The sequence below is a fragment of the Dermacentor variabilis genome, chromosome 6 (assembly GCF_050947875.1).
Source record: "Dermacentor variabilis isolate Ectoservices chromosome 6, ASM5094787v1, whole genome shotgun sequence".
Lineage (NCBI taxonomy): Eukaryota > Metazoa > Arthropoda > Arachnida > Ixodida > Ixodidae > Dermacentor > Dermacentor variabilis.
This window is the reverse complement of record NC_134573.1, coordinates 167,265,813-167,286,288: the sequence shown is the minus strand read 5'-3', so window position 1 is coordinate 167,286,288 and position 20,476 is coordinate 167,265,813. Positions and strand designations below refer to the sequence as shown.

Below are 20,476 nucleotides of genomic sequence, written 5' to 3'. Positions count from 1 at the left end.
ACAAAGCACGCCTCGACACCGTTTCTATAGGTTGTTTGCTCTTTGACGCCCTTTCAGCGACTACTTTGGACGTTTATTTGCGGTTCAGCACCCCTCAAAGATGGCGTCACAGGCGCAGCTCCTCTGCATTGTTAAATGGGCACTAAAGAGAAAAATTATTTAACCTGTATTAGTAAATTAAGATTATACAATAAAAAAATAAAAACCACTCATGCCGTGACAAGAGGTTTGGTAAACTGGACAAGGCACCAAAACAAGACAGCTGGTGACGCCGCCTTGAAGTTTCCGTACCAACTCGCAGTGAAGTCTAATTTTCACGGCGTCTGCTTGGTCCTAGGTAATTCTTTAACAGTTAAAATGAACTACATTGTAGTCTAAAGAAGCCAAAAACTGAATTTCGCACGGTACAAGTACATTTACATATATGCTAGTGTTTCGGCGCGAAAACAAAGAAATGGAACTTTGAACTTCTATTTCCCTTCTTGTAATCTGTCCATTATTGCCAAATTAACGAAAATTATGGTTTTAAAAGGTTGCTTAATCAATCTAAACGAATTTATTGTTTGCTTTCTATTACCACCGGAGACTCACAAGCGTATCAATTGTCGGCAGTTGCACGGCGAAGCGTATGCGCCTATATCTATCAAGTTGGTTTACTGATGTGTAGGGCGCCCTGTAAGCGCGTCCCCCCAAAGGTCTATATATATAAGCGCTGCTGCTATAGAATAAGCGAAATGCAACGACGATAATAAAGCCAGATTAGCTGTCTTTCACAATCTTAGCTGACACTCCCACCGTATGCTTATAAACGACTCGCTGAATGTATACGCGGTAACTCGATCAGCCTGAACATGCACCCACTTTCACAACCATCGCACCGCTCTTCTTCAGAAATGTATAGGACTGATTCCTCCTCCAACGTCTTCAAATTCTGCCAGTGCCACCTTTCACATTCGGCACGCACCTGAAAAAATCCGAGGAAGCGCCTTTCTTGTCGAAATGGGAGGCTTGCGGTACATACCATGTGAGTGAGATACACAGACAAGGGTAGAGTCAGTGCCTGAGGGTAGTTTGCACTCTGTGAGTGCAATGTGAATAGAACTGGTGGACAACAGCATCATCATCATCATCATCATCATCATCATCATCATCATCATCATCATCCTGTTTACGCCCACTACAGGGCAAAGGCCTCTCCCATACTTCTCCAACTACCCCGGTCATGTACTAATTGTGGCCATGTTGTTCCTGCAAACTTCTTAATCTCATCCGCCCACCTAACTTTCTGCCGCCCTCTGCTACGCTTCCCTTCCCTTGGAATCCATTCGGTAACTCTTAATGACCATCGGTTATCTTCCCTCCTCATTACGTGTCCTGCCCACGCCCATTTCTTTTTCTTGATTTCAACTAAGATATCATTAACTCGCGTTTGTTCCCTCACACCGGATACCGGTGGACAGCCACTGATCAAACATCATAGAACAAAATATGCCTCTGCGCTTCTGTACACTCGCAGAGGCAACGCGTACCACCAGCGCATGCGGCAGGCACCGCACACTCTGAATGCTCACACATGACTCCTTGTATAGCGTTTGACGTTAGACATACGCGCAAACTCCTGTCGAGCTTTGTCCCAAGCTTTAAATGTAAATTATGGGTAGTACAAGAGGAAGCATGAGCCCGTGGCATGAGGTGTCCACACTCATTCGATCACCTCGCGTTGTCCTGTTTGACGAGAGGTGTACCTTTTCCGGCAGCTGGTTAAAAAATGACATGTCTCTTTCTCGAATGCAGTCGATTAGCCATTTAATGGACTTGTTACAGCCTATAAGTGTATATACTTTAATAGTTTAGCGAAAAAAAAAAACTGGCATCGCTATTTCATCCTCTTTCTTGCATATATATAAAGACAAGGATGTTTCTCAGCACCATCGTTACCACGACACTCAAGAATGTTTTTGTACACAGTGTATACCCGATTATTGACCCATCCTTAGCCGTGGGTATGTGTCATAGCTATGATGGTTGTTATCATCATCACTGCCGCGTCCCTCCGACGCTGAGCGTAAAGGCGGACGACGTGGTGCGCCCGGCCCAAGACCACAAGGAGACTGCGAGTGCCCGAGCATGCGACGACTGCAAGCTTGAGGGCTGTGCCGCAGGCGGGAAGAGCACATGGCCACGCTCGCCGCGGACGAGGATGAAGCTGGCTGACGCCGTAAAGCGGGCAGATGCCATCGGCAGAAGCCAAGCATGCCTCCGGCCGCAGTCCTCGCTCAAGCTTCGCGGGACGATCAACTTCTTTGGGCAGAAGCCAGCAGACCCCTTCATCACCGAGGTCTCCCAAGGGTCGCGCACACCGCTCTTTGCCGCTGCCCGGAGCTTCGTCGGGCTCGAGTCCAGCTACTGTCAAGCAGCCGCTATGCCAGCGCCAGTGCTGCGTGCCGAGCGCAACCCGGTGCCAAAAACCGCGCGAAGCACCGCGGCAGTTCAACCGACGGTCGCATGAGTCAGCCAATCCGTCGGCGGCCGTGGCAAGTGGCGGCGGCGGCCACTTCAGCGACAGTTCCCTGGTGCGCAGCAGCGCCGGACCCAGGTTGGCGGTCACATCGCGACGGCGCCAGTCCGAACCCAGCCCCAGCAGACCGCCGCCGCCGCCGCGGGCACCCCATTTCCATCCTCAACCGCGCCTGCAGCCCTTGGCACCTCAACAGCAGGTGCAGCAGGTTCAGGCACCGCGACAAGCACCGCCTCCGCCGCCGACGGCTCAGACGATACAGCCTCCAACACAAAGCCGCTCGGGCACGCTGTTCGCGTTCACAGTCGCCGCTTTCGTGCTGCTCTGCAGCGGCGCCATCAGCGCCTACTACGTGTGGTACAGCCACGGAGAATTCGCCCGGCAGCGCACGACGGGACTCAACAGGTTCGCCGTAGCAGTGCAGAGGCCGCAAGCGGAGACGCCGGCGGAAATGCCGCCACCGCTGCTAGTCGCACCACCGGTTCTAGCGGGCGAGCAACCGGCGCCGCCGCCGCAGCCAGAGACAACCACCACGTCGACAACGAAGCGCGAGATGTACTTCGGCACGCCGCTGGGTCGTCGGCGCGCGCTCAAGCTGCGGCCCGAAGACGACACGACGTCGGAGCTGGCGAGCAAGCGGCGCCGCTGTCTGACGCGCTTCTGTCAAGAGCGCAGCGACGCGGTGCTCTCGGCGCTCAACTGGACCATCGACCCGTGCACGGACTTCGAGGCGTTTACTTGCTCCAGATGGCAGGCGCCGGCGCCGGCCGAGGCCCTGCTGGCCGAACAATTGGAGCGCGAGTTATACCTTTCGCTTTCGAGCAAGCTCAAGCCGGAGGTGTGGCGCGTCGAAGGACTGCTCGAGGAGTGCCTGCGCAGTCCGCTGCCGCAGGCGTCGCGGCTCCAGCTGCGAGCTCTGTTGCGCGACATGGGTCTGTACGGCTGGCCCTTTCGCGCCGATGCCCAGAGTCGTGGCGACGTGTGGAAGGCCGCCGCTCTGCTCTTCCGCCACCTGTCCCTGACGCCACTGCTGGGCGTCGCCGTGGCGCCGCACCCGCGAAACGCGTCGCAGCCGCTCGTGACGCTGGACGAGCCGGACATGCTGCCGGACGCCGCGCACGCGCTGGACGCCGCTTTCAAGCACTACACGCCGGGCCGCTACGTGGAGCTCGCCGAGCGCGTCAGCGACTTCTCGTCGCGTCTGTCGCAGATCGTGACGGGACGGCGCGCTGCGCGCCTGAGCACGCTGCGGAGCCACGCGTCGTTCGCGCCTTTCTTGGCGCTTGCGCTGGGCGACCTGGTGAGGCTGCAGGAGCGCACGCCGTTGCTGGTGCGCTGCGAGCGCTTCGTTCGCGCCCTCAAGGCGCTGCTGCACGCGACGAGAAACCGGGACCTGCTCAACTACCTGGGATACCGGGCGCTCGTCCACGTCTCGCCGTTGCTCACCGAGGAGGCGCGGCCGCTGGCGGCGGCGCGAATGCTGCAGATCACGGGACGCCGCCGCTACGGGTGGCCACGCTGGCGCCGCTGCGTCCGACTCGCCGAGCGCGCCGCGCCCGAGCTGATGGCGTACGCACTGGCCCGAGCCGCACAGCTGGACCGGCTGGCCGGGCTGCGGTTCGCCCGAGACCTGGCAGCGGCCGTGAACGAGTCGCTGGGCGCCTTCACGTGGCTCGCGGAAGCGGACCGCCGCAACGCGCGCACCTTGCTCGCTGCACTGGACGTGCAGGTGCAAAACAGCTCTCTCTCTCTCTCCAGGAGTAAAACATCTTTATTAATAATATTTGAATGGTGAGAGCAGTCCCTAAGATGATTCCGGCGATGTTTCGAGCCCGTTGTATCACAGCTCGGAGGACCTCGGGAGGTCCGTCGCGGAGGGCATCGTCCCACAGCTCTTTGTTGCGTAGGGGGTAAAGGAGAGTTGGCAAGGGAGGAAAGAGGTTTGCAGTGCATTCGATCGTGACATGGAAGATTGTGGGCGAGCTGGCACAGCCAGGGCAACGATCTGTATAACAGTGTGGGTAGAATTTATTGAGAGAGACAGATTTGGAAAAGTTGCGGTTTGTAACTGGCGTAATGCCACTGCTTCCTCCCGCGAGAAGGACGGCGGTGGTGCGGCGTGGGTGCGACGAATGCGTGTATAATGACGGATAATAATAATATTTGGGGTTTTACGTGCCAAAACCACTTTCTGATGGAGTATGTCTTTGTAACGGAGCAAGGGATCCCCCCACTCTGAACCAGTCGCCTCACCACGCCGAGTCGCCCGGAGGGAAATTTCTCGGGCAACCGCATGTGCGCGTTCGTTACCCGGCAGCGAGGTATGACCAGGGGTCCAGAGTAAGTGGATGCGAGGAGATGTGCAAACGTGTATAGAAAGACTATCTCTACGACAGTAATTATGCCGTCGTTCCGCGCTGAACCAGCGCATCATGTTTGGACACTATTAAATTGGTAGACTTTTCCTATAAAACAAAGCTCTTTCCACCGAAATCAAATGCACAACGCTAAGCTACAAAAAATCAATTACACAGGTGGCGACACCAACGTAGCATTAGCGCAATAGGTGTCACTTGCGATAGGACCAGCAAGCGTTAGGAAGTTACGAAAATGTCGTCAGTGATGCCGCGGTTCAAACATGGTGTCCGCTGGAGATGAGAAAAGTTATAGGCTTCGGTTGATTTCACCGTCGAAAGGTGCCGCTATAAAGAGAAGTATCAAATGGTACATATTCATTCATTCATTCATTCATTCATTCATTCATTCATTCATTCATTCATTTATCCGTCCGTCCGTCCGTCCACGTCACGGCAATGCGCTAGTTTGCAATCGCGTTCTAACCATTATAAATGACTAAAACCGCTGCGATGCCACGCACCCGAAAATTTGGCCGTGATACCATATTAGTGCCAGGTACGCATGGAGGATATAAGACGGAGCTATAGATGTCAAACCGGTTAGTTTATTCCTCATAATAGTGATGTGATAATTGAAAATAAATATACATCGCGTGGTCACCGAATACGATGACGAGTACCACATTGTAGTTGAAACGGTCCGAACAGCCCAGTACCACTGACAAGTATTTGGCACTTGGCAACCGCAGGCACCATGACATCTGAAACCAAGACGGGATAAGGCTATAGTTACAGTAGAACACGTTGTGGGGCTAGTTGGTTCATAGCTTTCAAAAGATGAAGCGCCAACAGAGACAGCACACTAAGAAAGACAACGCGCTTCCTGTCTTTGTTCTTTCTTAGTGTACTGTCTCTGTTGGCGCTTCATTTTTTGAAAGCTATAGTTATTTTCGAATACCGCTAACATAAATCTCGTAGATCACCCATTAGGCAACTGAATGTTCTTACTAGATTAAAATATATGGTTGCATGCATCAGTAAATAACGCAGTTGACATGGCGATTGAACAGAACAAACTAAATAATTTTGGAAGACATGGAAATGGTGCGATATATCGTTAAAGCATATCTGCTGTACTTCGCGAAGTTATACTGGCACACTGGTACAAGGATAGAAACAGAATAACCGAAATAGAGACGTCGAAGTCAATCGAAGTGAGAAGTACGGTCTCGTTGTACAGAAGTGGGGACAGAAGACAGACGCATACATACAGCTGGCGTCAAAAGTTTGCGGGATGCGCGTTCCACGAAAGAAAAGAAAAAAGGCCTTTTCTCAAGCTTTTGACGACGACTGCACGAATGTATGCACCGTGCCTTCGGTTAATGACTCTGGTGCGATATTTGATAAAGTGCAAGAGCGTTCTCGTTGGCACACAGGTATTCTACCCGGCCTGGATCGGCAACTCGACGCTGCGCGAGGCCTACGACTCGCTCTTCCCCGAGGTGACGCGAGGAAACGTGCTGCAGACATACAGGGACTTCACGCGCAAGTACGGCCCATGTATAAAACCTCGCTATACGTTCTTGCGCCGCGCGGTGGATTCAACGCAACGGTTTCGATGTGGAGCGTGCCGGATTTGACTTGTAAAAGACCCTTACCACCGAGCTCTGTTGATTTTCGTACAGCACTGCAGTCTCTTGCTTTTCTGTAGAGAGAGAGAGAGAGATTCTTTGAGGCTTATCTTGACCCACAACAATAATCGCCATCTGTCTTAAAAACTCTACGCTTGCTACTTTCCAGTCGAAAATACTATGTCAACGCTGATAACGCGCATGCCGCTCGTGACCTCGAAGTGCCGGGCTCGCAGCGTTTAAGAAAATAAATGCGGGCAAGATAAATGAACATTATTGTTGTGGGACAAAATAATTAAGCCCCAAAAAGTGCAAACATTTAAAAGAGTGTAGCTGAACCTGTTCATTGACAGCCCCCAAGAACTCTCAGGATTTTACTGATCCTCGAAGTCGTTCTACCACCCGCCTGGACTGCTGAACGGAGTGAGGCAGCGTGTGCAAATGAAAACATACTCGCCGCACGTCAAGTGAACGTGGTAACGTGGGAAGGTTCACACCGAACATAAAACTCGTGCTTCGCGAATACAAATGCATCGCACAGATCTGTGGGGCGATAGAGAGGGTAATGATCATCGACGCGAAACTGAGGTGAGGAGGAAGGTTAGAATTGGTCCAGGCTTCAACCATCTGGCGTAGAAGTTCCGATGGCGCGGTGTCCGTTAACAGTACGAACAAAGGAGGTGCTGGAGACTTGTCTACACCGTGTATAAATTGAGTTCTCGTACTAACCTTCAGAGCGCACTCACTCCGCTTGTGTTCAAGCATACTCAACGTACACTCCAACAGAAGAGGGATGCACGTCACGCGGGAGTGTCAGAACTCCGGAAATGGGAACTACAAATTGGGGCAAGCAGTAATTATCGCGAAATGAGTCGCCAGCACCGCTCTCCGTTCTTACAGTGTATAGTTTCGGTTTTACGGACGCCACCACCTCGGCCTGCTCACTTTTAGTTCTTCGTTCCTGGTACAGTTAGACGATGCGCTTCTTAAACGCCTGGCGGGTCTACGGCTCAGATTTGACGCTTCTAGATATATAGTCACAGCAATAGACACGCCCAAGTTTCTGACAGGTTCCATCAGGCTCCGCGTCCCAACGGCCGGAGAACTCAAACGTTCAGGCACGTACGCGATGTACAGCAGGACGTGTCTCCTGCTTTAAATATACCGCGCGGAAACGCCCGCGTGACATCAGCGGCGTTTCGCGACGCAGGTTGACGGAACGTCGGCTGGCGGCGCAGCTCGGCACCGGGGGCGTCGCCGACGGTTCCTCCGGCAGAAGCGGCGCCAAAGGCGGCGCCACATCCGTGCTGGACGCCCCGCTGGGCGCCCCGTGGCCCTGGTCGGCGCTGGACGGGCGCGCGGGTCTGGACGCGGACGCGCTCAGGGTGTACGTGCCACCCGCGCTGGTCAACGGCAGCACACGCGGCGGAGACGCCTGGCTCGCCGCCCAGCTGCCCGCGCAGGGTCCGAGGCTGGCGCAGGCGCTCCTGGAGGCTCTGCACGAACGGGCGCACCCTGCGGCGCGCTACCACTGGTCGCTCAACACCAGCGTCCAGGCCAGTACATATCGTGCGCTCCCCACCCGCAGCAACGGGCAGGTTTACTCTATATAGAAGAGCAAAAGGAATGCTGACAATTGCTTTAACCTCTCACGTTATATTTAACTCAGTTTCTTTTGTTTTTCTACTACGGTCCGAACGACCACGTTCACGCTGCTTGTGCTCGGTTAACTCCTTCAGGGGTAATGACTAGTTTTACGAAAACTTCGTCACACAATCGAAATCTATGGCTCGACTCGGTTACGTGTTACGCTTAAAATGTAAGGAATGCGTTAAAGATTAATTTTCGACCAACAGAAGTGAGAGGCGTCAATATCTTTCTTTAATGAACAGAACAGTCAACTCCGCGGGGAAACACCTAACCAGTATTCAAATTCATTTATTTTAAACACTAGTGCTACATTTTTAGAAAAAGAAACAAGAGCTGCCGATATGACGTTGCAAGCTGACATCTTCCTCGAGGAATATTAAAATCTGAAGAGTTTCGTTCAAAACTTCAGCTGGCTGCTACATATGAGCGCTTGAATACTTACGAGATAGCTTTTTCTACATAGCAAGGAGCGACTCAATCTCTCGCATAAGGCGACTTGACCATTGACTCTCCGCTCATCTTGCCACGCGTAACGTCCCACGCCACTGACCGGGCCGCCCACGTCGTGGAACTCCATGAACTCTCAAACGTGTAGTGCAGTGGGGTCGTGCGGGGAGCCTGGGACCTACGCGCCCGAACCCCTTGGCCAAATAAAGTTGTTATTCTCTCTCTCGCACGCAGGCTGCCCAGCTGGAGCGGTGTTTGCAGCCCGCCGGCGGCCTGGTGGTGCGGCTGTCGCTGGAGCCCGCGCAGGCGCTCTTCGGCCGCTACGTGTCCGCGGTGCGCGCGCAGGGCATCCAGGACGCCGCCTTCCTGGCGCCGGGCAACGTCACCTCGGAGCGGCTTTTCTACGTGCTGTTCGCCCTGGGCGGCTGCGGGGACAACGCCGACGCCGCGAAGGGGCGCGTCAACGCGGCGCTACGCGAGACGCCGCAGTTCGCGGCCGCGTGGGACTGCCGCGTGCGCAGCCCCATGGCACCCCGGCAGCAGTGCCTGCCGCAGCACGAGACCTCTTCTTCCGCGTGAGCGCCTCCTCGTACGCGGAAGCACACGAGCGGGTCCCGGCTGGTTACTGCGTGCTCTGGAGACCACCACAAACTGCATTGCCGTCGACGCAGCACCTTCTGTATACGAACGCCATCATTTCGAAGCAGTTCTCTTCACCGGCTGCCATGTCGCGATGCCTGATCAGCGTCTTCCAGCACAGTCCCAGGTGGCAGTCTGTGTTTGCGTTCGACACCATCCATTCGACCGCGGGCTCAAAATCTCGAGGCCCTGCCGTCGGAATGTATACAGAATCGTACTTCATATTGATCCTATGCATCGGCTATTTATATACGGTAGCCGCCACTGTCCCACGCAACGTAACTCGTAATGGAGACGTGCTGTGGCCTCGCTGCGGACACACTGTTCGCTGTGGTCGCGGCAAGTCACTGCGTTGCCTTCGCCATTCCGCGCACGCGGCCAAAGCATCACAGACGCCCGCGTGTGTTATCACGCAGTGCAAGCCGCTTGAATGCAGACGATCGATAACGACGCACGTCTCGAGTGACCCTGCGGAATAGGACAAGGGGAACACTGCAGGCACGCGCGACTATCTTAAGAAAGCGGACATGCCATTGAGAAAGCCGGGCCTCGAGCCACGCAGCCTGCGCAGCGCCCACGCTGCTGCTGATAGGGCCGTCGTCTTCTCCCCGCAAGCCGTGCTGACGCCATACCCTACGGGCAGCCTCAGTCTTTCCGGAGGCGAGCAGCAGGAGGCTTAAGTTGTACGCCGCGTCAACGTTATCTACGGAGAAGGGGAGACACGAAGCTCTGATGAACCTGGCGGCCTCAGAAGAACGGCCGTATAGGCACACACCGATTGGAGCGCAAAGGTTCTTCTTACCGGGACAGATTGCCAGAGCCCGCGCCAGCTGCCTCCGCGAGGCTTCCTCTTCCCGGGGCGCCCGGAGCACCGCGATGTTCACCAGCAGCTGGGAGCGCATCCAGTCGCCACCGCCGCCTGAGAAGCGCACCAAACCGATAACTCCGCAGACACGCAGCGCACCAGTGGATAAAGCTAGGCGCCGCCTTTTTATTGCGATGCAGACGAGTTCGCCCTGCTTCTCGCTCATGTTGAGTGATCATAAAGGGGAAAACAAATTCTCATACCGTGCCACGTGTGCTGAATATCTCCCTCTGTTTGCTAAAAGGCAGTGTCCTCACAACACGCGAGCTCACGTTTGCCCTTATTGGTACTGCGAGATACTATACGCTGATATCGCACAGTGTCGAATAAGGATACCTTTTCAGGTGTACCACGTCACACTTTGATTCACATGCGCGATATGTTATCCTGTACAGTCAATTGAGTTATAAGCACAAGCCCATTCTGCTCTTGAGGCGTCGCATGGCGTCGGAGCCGGTAGTGCCATCCCTTTTGCGCTCCCCAAACTATAACCGCCGTAAACGGTTTATATACTTGTCGCGCACAATATATACGCGGTGATCAAAAGAAAAATTGTACATGGTTGCTAAGGTAACTTTCCAGTGAGAGCACCAGTACGTAAGCCGTGATTATATAGTCCATCTTAAACCATGCATCATATGAGGTTGAAGCCGCCAGTGAGCGCCATTCCACGATAGCAAGACAGAAGGGAGCAAAATGCCCTCTGTAACTCGGAAAAAAAAAGAAAGAAGGCGTCTCGCCTCCACTCACCCTCCTCACCAACTGCAGCAGCCAGAACAAGGCCTCTGCGTAAAAGCAATGAGGACAGCTCTTTACACGGTATAGATTTCATGCAAAAAAAAAAAAAAAAAATACGGTAGTCTACAACCGAAAAACACGTTATCACTAGGGTCCTTCCTGTTATTACTATTACATCCTATCTAGCACAGGCACGCACGCACACGCAGAGGGGAAAACAAGTTAAACACATACCGCAGTCACGCAAATTTTGTCCCTTATACGACCCCCCCCCCCCATTTTTCCCCTCCGATTTTCAGACGCTTGAAGACGGCGAAGGCATTTAGGCTTGAAGTGTGCTTGAACTTCTACAATTTCCTTTTTTTTCTACTAAAATACGGTTGTCAAAAGACGTACAAGTGCTTAGAACCGCGATGGGATGCCCTGTGATTGGTGACGTGTCGCTGATCGATCTCTACCTGACCCTACGACTACTCGACCGGCGCCGAGTGATATCTGTCTCCTGCTTTACGCACTGTTCAAGATGTGCAACTCCGCAATGCGCCGCATCGAGCCACGACTAAAATTACAGAGAAAACCAAGCGAAACGCTATAGTTGCAAGACGCAACGCGCGCCAGCATCGAGATTCGGTATCTGCATGAGCTTCAACAATGACAGGCGACGTAGCACAAGGAAGGTCGCCATCATTTTGGTGGGCTCGGTATAATACAAATTATAGGGTATCCAGGGCCGGTACAATGTACCCATTATATTCTAATTATTTTAGTATTATCCTCCCATACGTTACACCAGGGTTGGCCAGTCATTAGAGGTAACGAATCAGAAACAAAGTCGAGCAAAAAAGAAAAAAAAAAAGGATCCGATAATACCGGCGCAGGACGCATCGACTTCTCTGCTCGGCCAGTGCGGATTTCTGAAAAATGGCCTGGCAGAAAGACGCCGTTGCATCCTCGATGCTTCAACTACCAGATATACCAAAACGATGGTGAGTCAGAATCTTTACGAAGGACAGAGTCCACATCGTCCGCAAAGCGCAAAGAAACTTTGCACGCCGCGGCAAACATGGTATATATAGGTTGAAATCCGTCGCTGTGGCCTCACTTTCGGAACTCCTCGAGCGCGCTCTCGCTGTCCCCTAGCGCCGCCATCGCCGATCCCCTGCAAAAGGCGAGACGAGGGTCTTCCTGGAGCGCACTGTCTCCCATGGCTCCGCCGCACGCTTGTAGCGAAGCTCGCGGCCGTCCCGCGCGCAGCAGACTCAGGGCCCAGTCCACGCGCAGCGCCGGCTGCTGCCGATGGAGACCTGCGTGAACCAGGACGCCGTAGGCCCTGGCCGCTTCCGCGTGCATGCCGAGCCTGTCCAAAGCCCTGGCCGCAGCCAGCGCCAGCTGAGAGTCCTTGCCGGGGCCGTCGCAGCGCGAGGCCAGGCGGCTCAGAACGCGGCCCTGGGCCTCCCGCAGTCTCAGGGCGCCCAGGCAGGCTGCCAGGTTCCAGAGGGCCAGCCCCCGCTCTTCGCCCTGCTCCGCGCGTGATGCCTCGGCGGACTCTTCGAGCCGCACGGCGCGCATCAACAGCTGCAATGCCGAGCGCCAGCGTCCCTCGGCGGCCAACCGGCAGCCTGCCAGAGTCCACAGCGGGGCTTCCCTCGGCCAGCGTTGCAGGGCTGTCCACAGCTGCCTGTCGTCGGCACCGGCCAACGCTGCGGCAGCGCCAGACCACGGGAAAGTTAAGCGGCAGCCACGCGGAACGTATACTTACAGCGTATCCTATAGGCGCGTTGCATCGCCCGCGGCGACGGCTCGTGCATTTCACATAAAGCGGCGGTTCCGCTAATCATAAACCCCGGGCATTTGCTCCGTTTGGATAACCACGTGGGCCCTCGAAGCACGGTCATCGCGCGTTGTAAGGAGCGCGGGTCGCAAGAACCTCACAAATGTATTTCACTCACACACACACACACACACACGCACACACGCACACACGCACACACGCACACGCACGCGCGCACACACACACACACACACACACACACACACACACACACACACACACACACACACACACACACACACACACACACACACACACACACACACACACACACACACACACACACACACACGCACACACACACGCACTAAAGCACAAACTAAACAAGTTTTGCTAAAGAACGTGGTTGTCCCCACATAGACTCTCAATTGTGGGGACGTTTCCTCGTAGTTACGTGCTACATTCGCAGGCTGCAGTCAGCGCACACAAAGTTGCCCGAATCGATCACTGCAGGCGGGCCAATGACTCGCGCGTGAGCTCGAGTGGACGTTTAGACTTACCTCGGAAGTGCGCGAGCTTCGGCCCGAGCGCTGGGCAGCGCACCTGGTCGAGCAGAGCGGGGCAGCAGGTGCCCTTGAGTGCGTAGTCAGCCTGCGCCGCCAGCAGGTAGGCCAGCGAGCGCAGAGAGGCGTGGTCACCCGCGCGCAGCCACCGGAGCCGACCACTGCGCGAGAGGCAACGGCTGACGGTATGGCCGCCATTCGCGTATACGGCATTTTCCTCCGTTGAACTACGAAAACGCCTGTCTCCAAACCGCCTGCACCGTTCGCGTTCAAATTTAGCAAACGAGTACCATTCCGTCGGGGATTTAGTGCATTAGAAATTTTGCTAACGGCACGGTTGACCCCTCCCAAGGTATCTAGTGTCATTACTGTGTTCTGCCGCGGAGCACGAGGTCGCGGGTTCAACTTCCGGCAGCGGCAGCCACGTTGCAACGCATTAGAACACAACATTTAAATGTACTTACGCTGAGCCACCGCGTGTGAAGATAACAGCTGAAGTGGGCTTCTCCTCATATAGAGCCTCAATGCGGGGAAGCCCGCTTTAATGAAAGCTTTAATAGAACAATTTCGAAGGGACAGCTATTCGGAGACATTGAAAGGACCATATGCAAACTACCGCCAGTGAAACACAATCCATAGCAAATACATGGCTCACACTACGGCGCTTTACAACGCGCGCTTATTGCCGTCAATAACCGGGACAGAAGTCGAGAAAGTTTGGCCACCGCCGGCTAGTGCTTAATTGGGACGCTGAGGAAGAGAGTACCTACGGTCTCGGGATTATTTCGACTACCTAGATTCTTTAACGCACACCCAAAACACAGCACACGAGCATTTTTTGGCCGATATCGGGATTCGACTACCGCGGAGGGCTCCATAATAATTATTTATGTTAATTTCCACATATATTATAATGTGTGCGTCTATATTATTTCATAGTCATTCTATTCCTCGGAGCTGGCTGCTTTGCGTACCCGCTCTTTTCGCCGAAACAAAAGAATCCACACTTGCTCTGCAGTCTTTGAGACTATCGCGCCTTCGTTTGCACGTCGGTTGTACACCGAGTGTGATTTAAATGCATAATCACAATAATAAACTGAAACTAAAATCGCAGCGCGAGACCTCGACGGTGAAAACCACTCACGCACCCAGCCCAGTCGAGGCTCCGGCTCCCCGGGCGATGTAGCCAGCGCATCAGCGGCGCCAGCATCCGCTGACAGCCGCGCGGGTCCCCTTCGGCCAGCAGCCGCTGTGCCAGTGAACAGCGAACCCGGCCCAGATCGGCTGCCAGCCAGCCCGGACCCGACCGCATGCCGCGCACTGCGCACGACGACGCGACGGCACAATCAGGCTGGCATTTCCGTATTGGCGCTATGCACCGGCAGCCTTTAGCACAGAGACGTATGCCACCGGAGCACCGGAAGACGTATCCGGGAACAGCAACTCTGGTGGCGACATTTCATGACACTGTGGTCGACAACATAAAGTGCCAGAGACGTCCTTGCGTCACCCGATTCTTCGCTCCGAAAAAGGAAATGCAGTATGTACAATAAATACATCTTTGTAAAATGAAAAAAGGTAGCAGTTCTGCCACAAAGGCGAAGCACTGACAGCGACAGCAAAGTATCAGTCAATTACACGGAGTAAGGTTTGTAGCTTTATTGGCAGTATAAATTCCTTTAATAATTAAGTTAACAAGCACGGTGTCACGCGCGCACAAGCAAACATTAAGATACCTTACTCGATGACCGCGAACACTCGCTGTCGCGATGGCGCGATGCATAGGGCGCAATAAACGGAGAGGAGCAATCGCTTCGTGCTGCCTCTGGGTTCAACACGCCCCTTAAACTTGAGATTACGCGACCTCTAGCACTAGGCGGGCGGTAAGACAGCGCACACGAAGCCACCAGTCATTTGGGCTCGCACAGCCGGAGATCACCTTTGGGACAGTGCGCGCGGACCGCGTATGCGCTCAATCGAGCGGACAGGCATGCGCAGTCACGGCCGGGCTTCAGGAGACGCGCGCTACCTTCCACCACCCCCGCCTTGCGCGCTTGATCGCGTGACCTTCAACACTGCGCGCGCGCGAGAAGACGGCACACATCAAGCCGCCATCCTTGGAATACTGGCCATGCGTTCAACAAAATATATCCCGCGCGCTTTCGTTAACTGTTCACCACTAGCGCCGGCAGACGTGTTCGAGTTAAGGTTCCTAGATAAAATCACACCCGCTCCCTAACTTTCGCACATGCGCACTGATGCCATTCACAATATATAGCCATCGGTTCGGCAAAGTAACAACTAATCCGTAAAGGTTGTTGCGCTTCGCATACTGATGGATACAAGGGGCTCACAGCTCACAAAGAGCAGCTGAGGCGACAGGTAAAACAGTAACAATACTAGAGCACTCACACATAACGTTTTTACAATTGAAGAAACGTATTTGAAGCAGCCAATTTGACCCGTGAAATATTTATGTGAAATATCCTTACTGACCTCGCGATCCCACGCAACTTCATACACTACGCGTATACCGTGGACTTGAACGGATTCGAAGAGCTCAAAACATGGGACGAAGTGATGACGACAGACACAGCGCTGATTTCTTCTAAACATGCACCAACCGGCCCTTTTCAACACACTCCTACTGTGGACTAGCTCAAATGCACTAGCTCAGAATAAAAAACTACAAACAGCTACAACAACAACAACAACAACGACGACGACGACGACGACGACGATGCTGGTGATGATGATGATAAAGGCCCTTGCACAGCAATAATTCAGAGAAGTTTGTGCACTTCTTCCAGTGACTAGCTTCTAACAACAATGGTGCCTGTACATGGTGCACAGGCACCACTATTAACAACAAATTTGTGTATCGTCATCAATAACTGTACCAATGAAAGTACCGAATACACACAGGTATATGTTTCCTTCTGTAAGTTCCAGCCAACTAAGTGCACCTGATGCCATGTTTTGAACACTGTTGCTAAAGTAACAGGATATTTTTTTTTCCCTCTGCACTTTCTTTATCCAGTGCATCGGACACAACCACCATTCTCGCAAGCAATGAAGGAAAGCCCACCCTAAAGCAACATGGCCATTGAAAAGTATATTTCCCCACACAACTAGAATGCAAAGTGGCATAACACAGTGTAAAGGCGACAGCAAGGAAATGTTGGCGGTGAGGGTCGAAGTCTTCGACGAGTTGCACCGTTCATGATCGGCAAGAAGAAGCCAAGCAATAACAGCATTTCTGTTTGGGCTTTTGGCTTTAGTTGCTGCATGGTGTGCCATGTCCCATATACTTGCAGTAATGCTTTTTTTTTTTCAGACATATTAAAGTTTGTCTCATACTCCTGACAGTATTATGAACCTGAATGTCACATGCATGGTGCTTAAGGAGCAAGACGTCAAGCACACAATCTAGCTCCTGATTTGGGAGCATGAAGTTATCATATTAGCAATTAAGGGTGCACTGTCACCATACAAAAATTACATCTGCTTTTTAAAGAAAATACCACGTGTACAAGAAACAAATCTATGCAAGGCACTAGTAAAGAAAGTGGACTTCACAATAGTGATCACGACAGTTACGTGATGCTGTTCTAACTTTGTTATACGTAATATTATTTACTAGTTGTGTTGTTATGATAATAATTGTGTATTTATTATTTTGTTTACGATAGAATACAAACTTACCACCAAATAAAGAACCCCAGACAAATAACTGAAGCACTTAGACTACCTCATTACGTTAATCAACATGGCCCAGAAGTATTTAGAAGTTTCTGTTCAGATCAATTGTTGTGTACTACCAGGCTTGTTGGTGTGTTACTGCATAGAACTTTGGAATATGTGTGAATGTGTATTCGGTATAAGAAGCTCCTCAAAGAAGGCAGTTCAGGCATATAGAAAATCAGTTGCATGCCAATATCTAATAGGTCAAGCATAAAAGAGTCTGCTTAGATGTGTTATCAACAAGTACATCCTTTACCTAAAAGGCTAAGATTTATCATTTCGGGTGAAAACAAGGCATGACAAATTTCATACTAAATTTATTTCCCTCAATATGAACGTTAACTATAGATGCTATGCTGACTGACAGACAAAATGCAATAAATTTCAACATGATAACTGAATTCTGCACAATTATGCATTGACAAAATGATTAATCAGATCTACCGTGCTGTTGTGTCACAGCTGTAATCCTCCTAGCTGTATCACATGCCGCCATGGACAAAGTTGTATGAGTAAGCATGACGACTTGCCTTTTTCAAGTAGTACTCTGTGATGTGATAAAAGAACAGGTAGTCCCAGGCGGGTGCATTTGGAAGCATTGTGCAATACAGCACAGGCTAGAGACAGAATGTTGCTGTCTGCAGGCATCAGTGTGGCCTCTCCTGAAGAATAAAAGTAAAAAAAAAAAGATTGACAGCTTACCTACAGCAACAAATGGACTATGTTAGACTCTACAAGTAGAAGGATCCAGACAATTCTACAGCCACTAGAGATGCTATAAGGAGGGATTTGGATTAATGATGCTTAGAGTTCTTCAATCTGCATCTAAATCTAGGTACACAAGCGTGTTTGCATTTCACTCCAATCAGAATATGGCTACAGTGGCCAGGTATCGAACCCGAGTCCTCATACCTAGAAGCAGAGAGAGAGAGGAAAGGATGCATAGAAAGGCAGGGATGTTAACCAGAAGTAGCTCCAGTTGATTACCCTGCATGGGGGAAAGGAGTAGGGGGATAAAGAGAGAAAAGGAGTGGAAGGGGTAGATAGAGATAGAGAGAGAGAAAGAGAGACGAACACAAACAAACCACGTACACTATAGAGTGGTAGGGGGCAGCACTAGCCTATCAGACGGCAGGGAGCTTAATAATGCGAGTAAGGCCTTCAGCGCATATGTTCTTTGGTAGCACTGACCTAAAGCATTTAGTTCTGATAGTGGATGATAGTCCAACTGGTCCAGCACTCTGCACATCACTTGCCTCTGAGCACTATATAGCGGACAGACACAGATAATGTGTGCGAGCGTCTCGTCGATGTTACATGCGTCGCATGAGGGGCTGTTGGCGATTCAAATGAGGAAGGCATACGAGTTCGTAAATGCAACGCCTAGCCACAGACGGTACAGCATGGTCTGTTCACGTTGTGGTAACCCAGGCGGTAGGTGTATCCGTATATCCGGAGACAATGAACGCAAACAACACATGGTGAAAACATTCAAGTCCCACAGGGGCAAGGTACATTCACGGGACATCAATCGCAGCCCAGCCATAGGGTCTGTTCGCAAGTGGAATCAAGACACATTGACCACTTTCATGTGCAGATAGGGCGGCTTCGGCGGCGTGGTCATTCCCGCTGATGCTGCAATGTCCTGGAAGTCATTGAAAGATTATGCTGTGTCCCTTATCATGGCTGCAATGGTATATCTGTCGAATTTCTGCGGCCAGTTGTTCACTGAGTCGGTGGCACATTGGGCTTTGTATGCACTCACTAAAGGGCTGCCTTGGAGTCACTAAAAAGTGTCCATTGTTGTGGCGGTTCCCGATTAATGAAATCAAGTGCTGCACGTTCTGCACGCATCAATATGGTCACACATGAAGTTTTTAATCTGATTTCTTCAGATGCTGCTGGGATGATGACTGCAGCAGCTGAGCTGTTGAGTTTCACCGAATCATCTGTGTAGACATGTTGGCGGAATCTGTGCAAATTGTGAATGTGCTCCAAAGTTGCTTGCTTCAAAGCTTGTGATGGCACTCTAGCTTTCTTTTGCTAATATGCATTGCGTGCTGAGTGGCCGAATGGGGTCTTGTTGGGCACTGACTGCTCATATATCACTGCGAAACCGTCCACTTGTATTGGCTTTACACGACTGCTTGCTCCTGATTACCCGCCGTGGTTGCTTAGTGGCTATGGCGTTGGGGTGCCAAGCACGAGGTCGCGGGATCGAATTCCGGCCACGGCGGCCGCATTTCGATGGGGACGAAAACACCCATGTACTTAAATTTAGGTGGACGTTAAAGAACCCCTGGTGGTCTAAATTTCCCGAGTCCCCCACTGCGGCGTTATTCATAATCAGAAAGTGGTTTTGGCACGCAAAATCACGTAATTAATTTTAAATTTTGCTCCTGATTATTATACTTTTCTGAGGTGGAAATTCAGTATGCAATTTCAACACCATATGTAGCTAGGTTGGGGCTTATTGAACACTTATGGATTGTTTACCTTATTACGCATTCATTTAATCATAGCCATAGAAACTGTACTGCATTCACGAGGCTATGCATGCATTTCACATTTATACAGTGCTAGGTAAATACCGATACTTATCCCTACTTTCCATTTTCTATCGGCGGAGGACGTATAGTTTAGAGCGGAAGTACCCTTAAAAAACATAATAAAGATGAATATTAAGGCTATACCTAAACAGCGAAACTTGGTTGCTGTTCATTCAATGCTATTTCCTTACTCCATGCACACTAAACCCTTTTTGTAGTCGCGGCATATCCTAGCTGGCATGCAAGTTCAGCAATAATTGGCACAGGTACTAAAACTACATCAGCACACGGTAAAGCGCACGCACGTGCCCAAGAGGATAGACAATCCAGCGCCTTAAATGGCTCCTTAGTAGTAGTTTATCTAGTTTTGCAGTTAACAAGCATGCATGTAGCAGACAGCATCACCTGAAAGTAGTTGCAGGGCTCCGTTATGGTGAGCGCTTACACCGAACGTTACTCTAAGCAACTACCCAACCCCCTTGCCCAGTTACGCAGCCAGAAGAAAAAGTAACCACCTGTAAGCAGATCCATCAAGTCTTTGTACTCGTGGATCTCCTCTGCGGGATCAAACCGCGTCTCCGCCTTTCCCGTGGAGTGCACTTCCGATCGGCACACGATGTCGTTGAGACGTCGCACCAAGCGTCCGAAAGTCTCATCCTCATTATTAGTTGCGTTGTGCCCATCTGAATCTTCATCGTGCGCTCTAGGCTCAATACATGCACCGAAACCGAAGTGACCTATTGATCCTGCCATTATGCGTTAATTCTAAAACTCTCTATTACTGAATAATTCCACACACACACGTAAGCTTGTAACTCCAAATAACCCGCGTTTCGGCCTCGGTTTTCGCGCGCCCGCATTCGCGCACTTTTCCCACTCTCGCAGTTTTACGCACTATAAACAATAAATTCTGCACCATTTCCTCTTTGTTTTGGTTATAGGCAGAAATACATTAAAGTGAGCTTCTGCTGTCACTACTACACGTTTTTCGAGTCAACACATAC

The 20,476-nt window shown here is 51.7% G+C and overlaps 1 protein-coding gene across 3 annotated transcripts; it reads right to left on the bottom strand.

Annotated features, from left to right (window-relative positions):
• Positions 1-5,460: 5,460 nt before the first annotated feature.
• Positions 5,461-20,464, bottom strand: LOC142585693 (uncharacterized). 3 transcript variants are annotated; one of them, XM_075696652.1, is made up of 10 exons: positions 19,988-20,311; positions 17,454-17,585; positions 14,328-14,499; positions 13,177-13,340; positions 11,948-12,545; positions 10,858-10,892; positions 10,045-10,161; positions 9,774-9,945; positions 6,534-6,580; positions 5,595-5,636 (listed from the first exon to the last, which is right to left on the bottom strand). In XM_075696652.1, coding segments are annotated over exons 1-9 (1,629 nt in total). In that variant the 5' UTR covers positions 20,226-20,311; the 3' UTR covers positions 5,595-5,636; positions 6,534-6,579. The 3 variants fall into 3 exon arrangements, with proteins under 3 accessions (XP_075552768.1, XP_075552769.1, XP_075552767.1); XM_075696653.1 differs by lacking the exon at positions 6,534-6,580 and having other exon boundaries at positions 5,461-5,636; positions 19,988-20,312; XM_075696654.1 differs by lacking the exons at positions 9,774-9,945; positions 10,045-10,161 and having other exon boundaries at positions 5,461-5,636; positions 19,988-20,464.
• Positions 20,465-20,476: the final 12 nt, after the last annotated feature.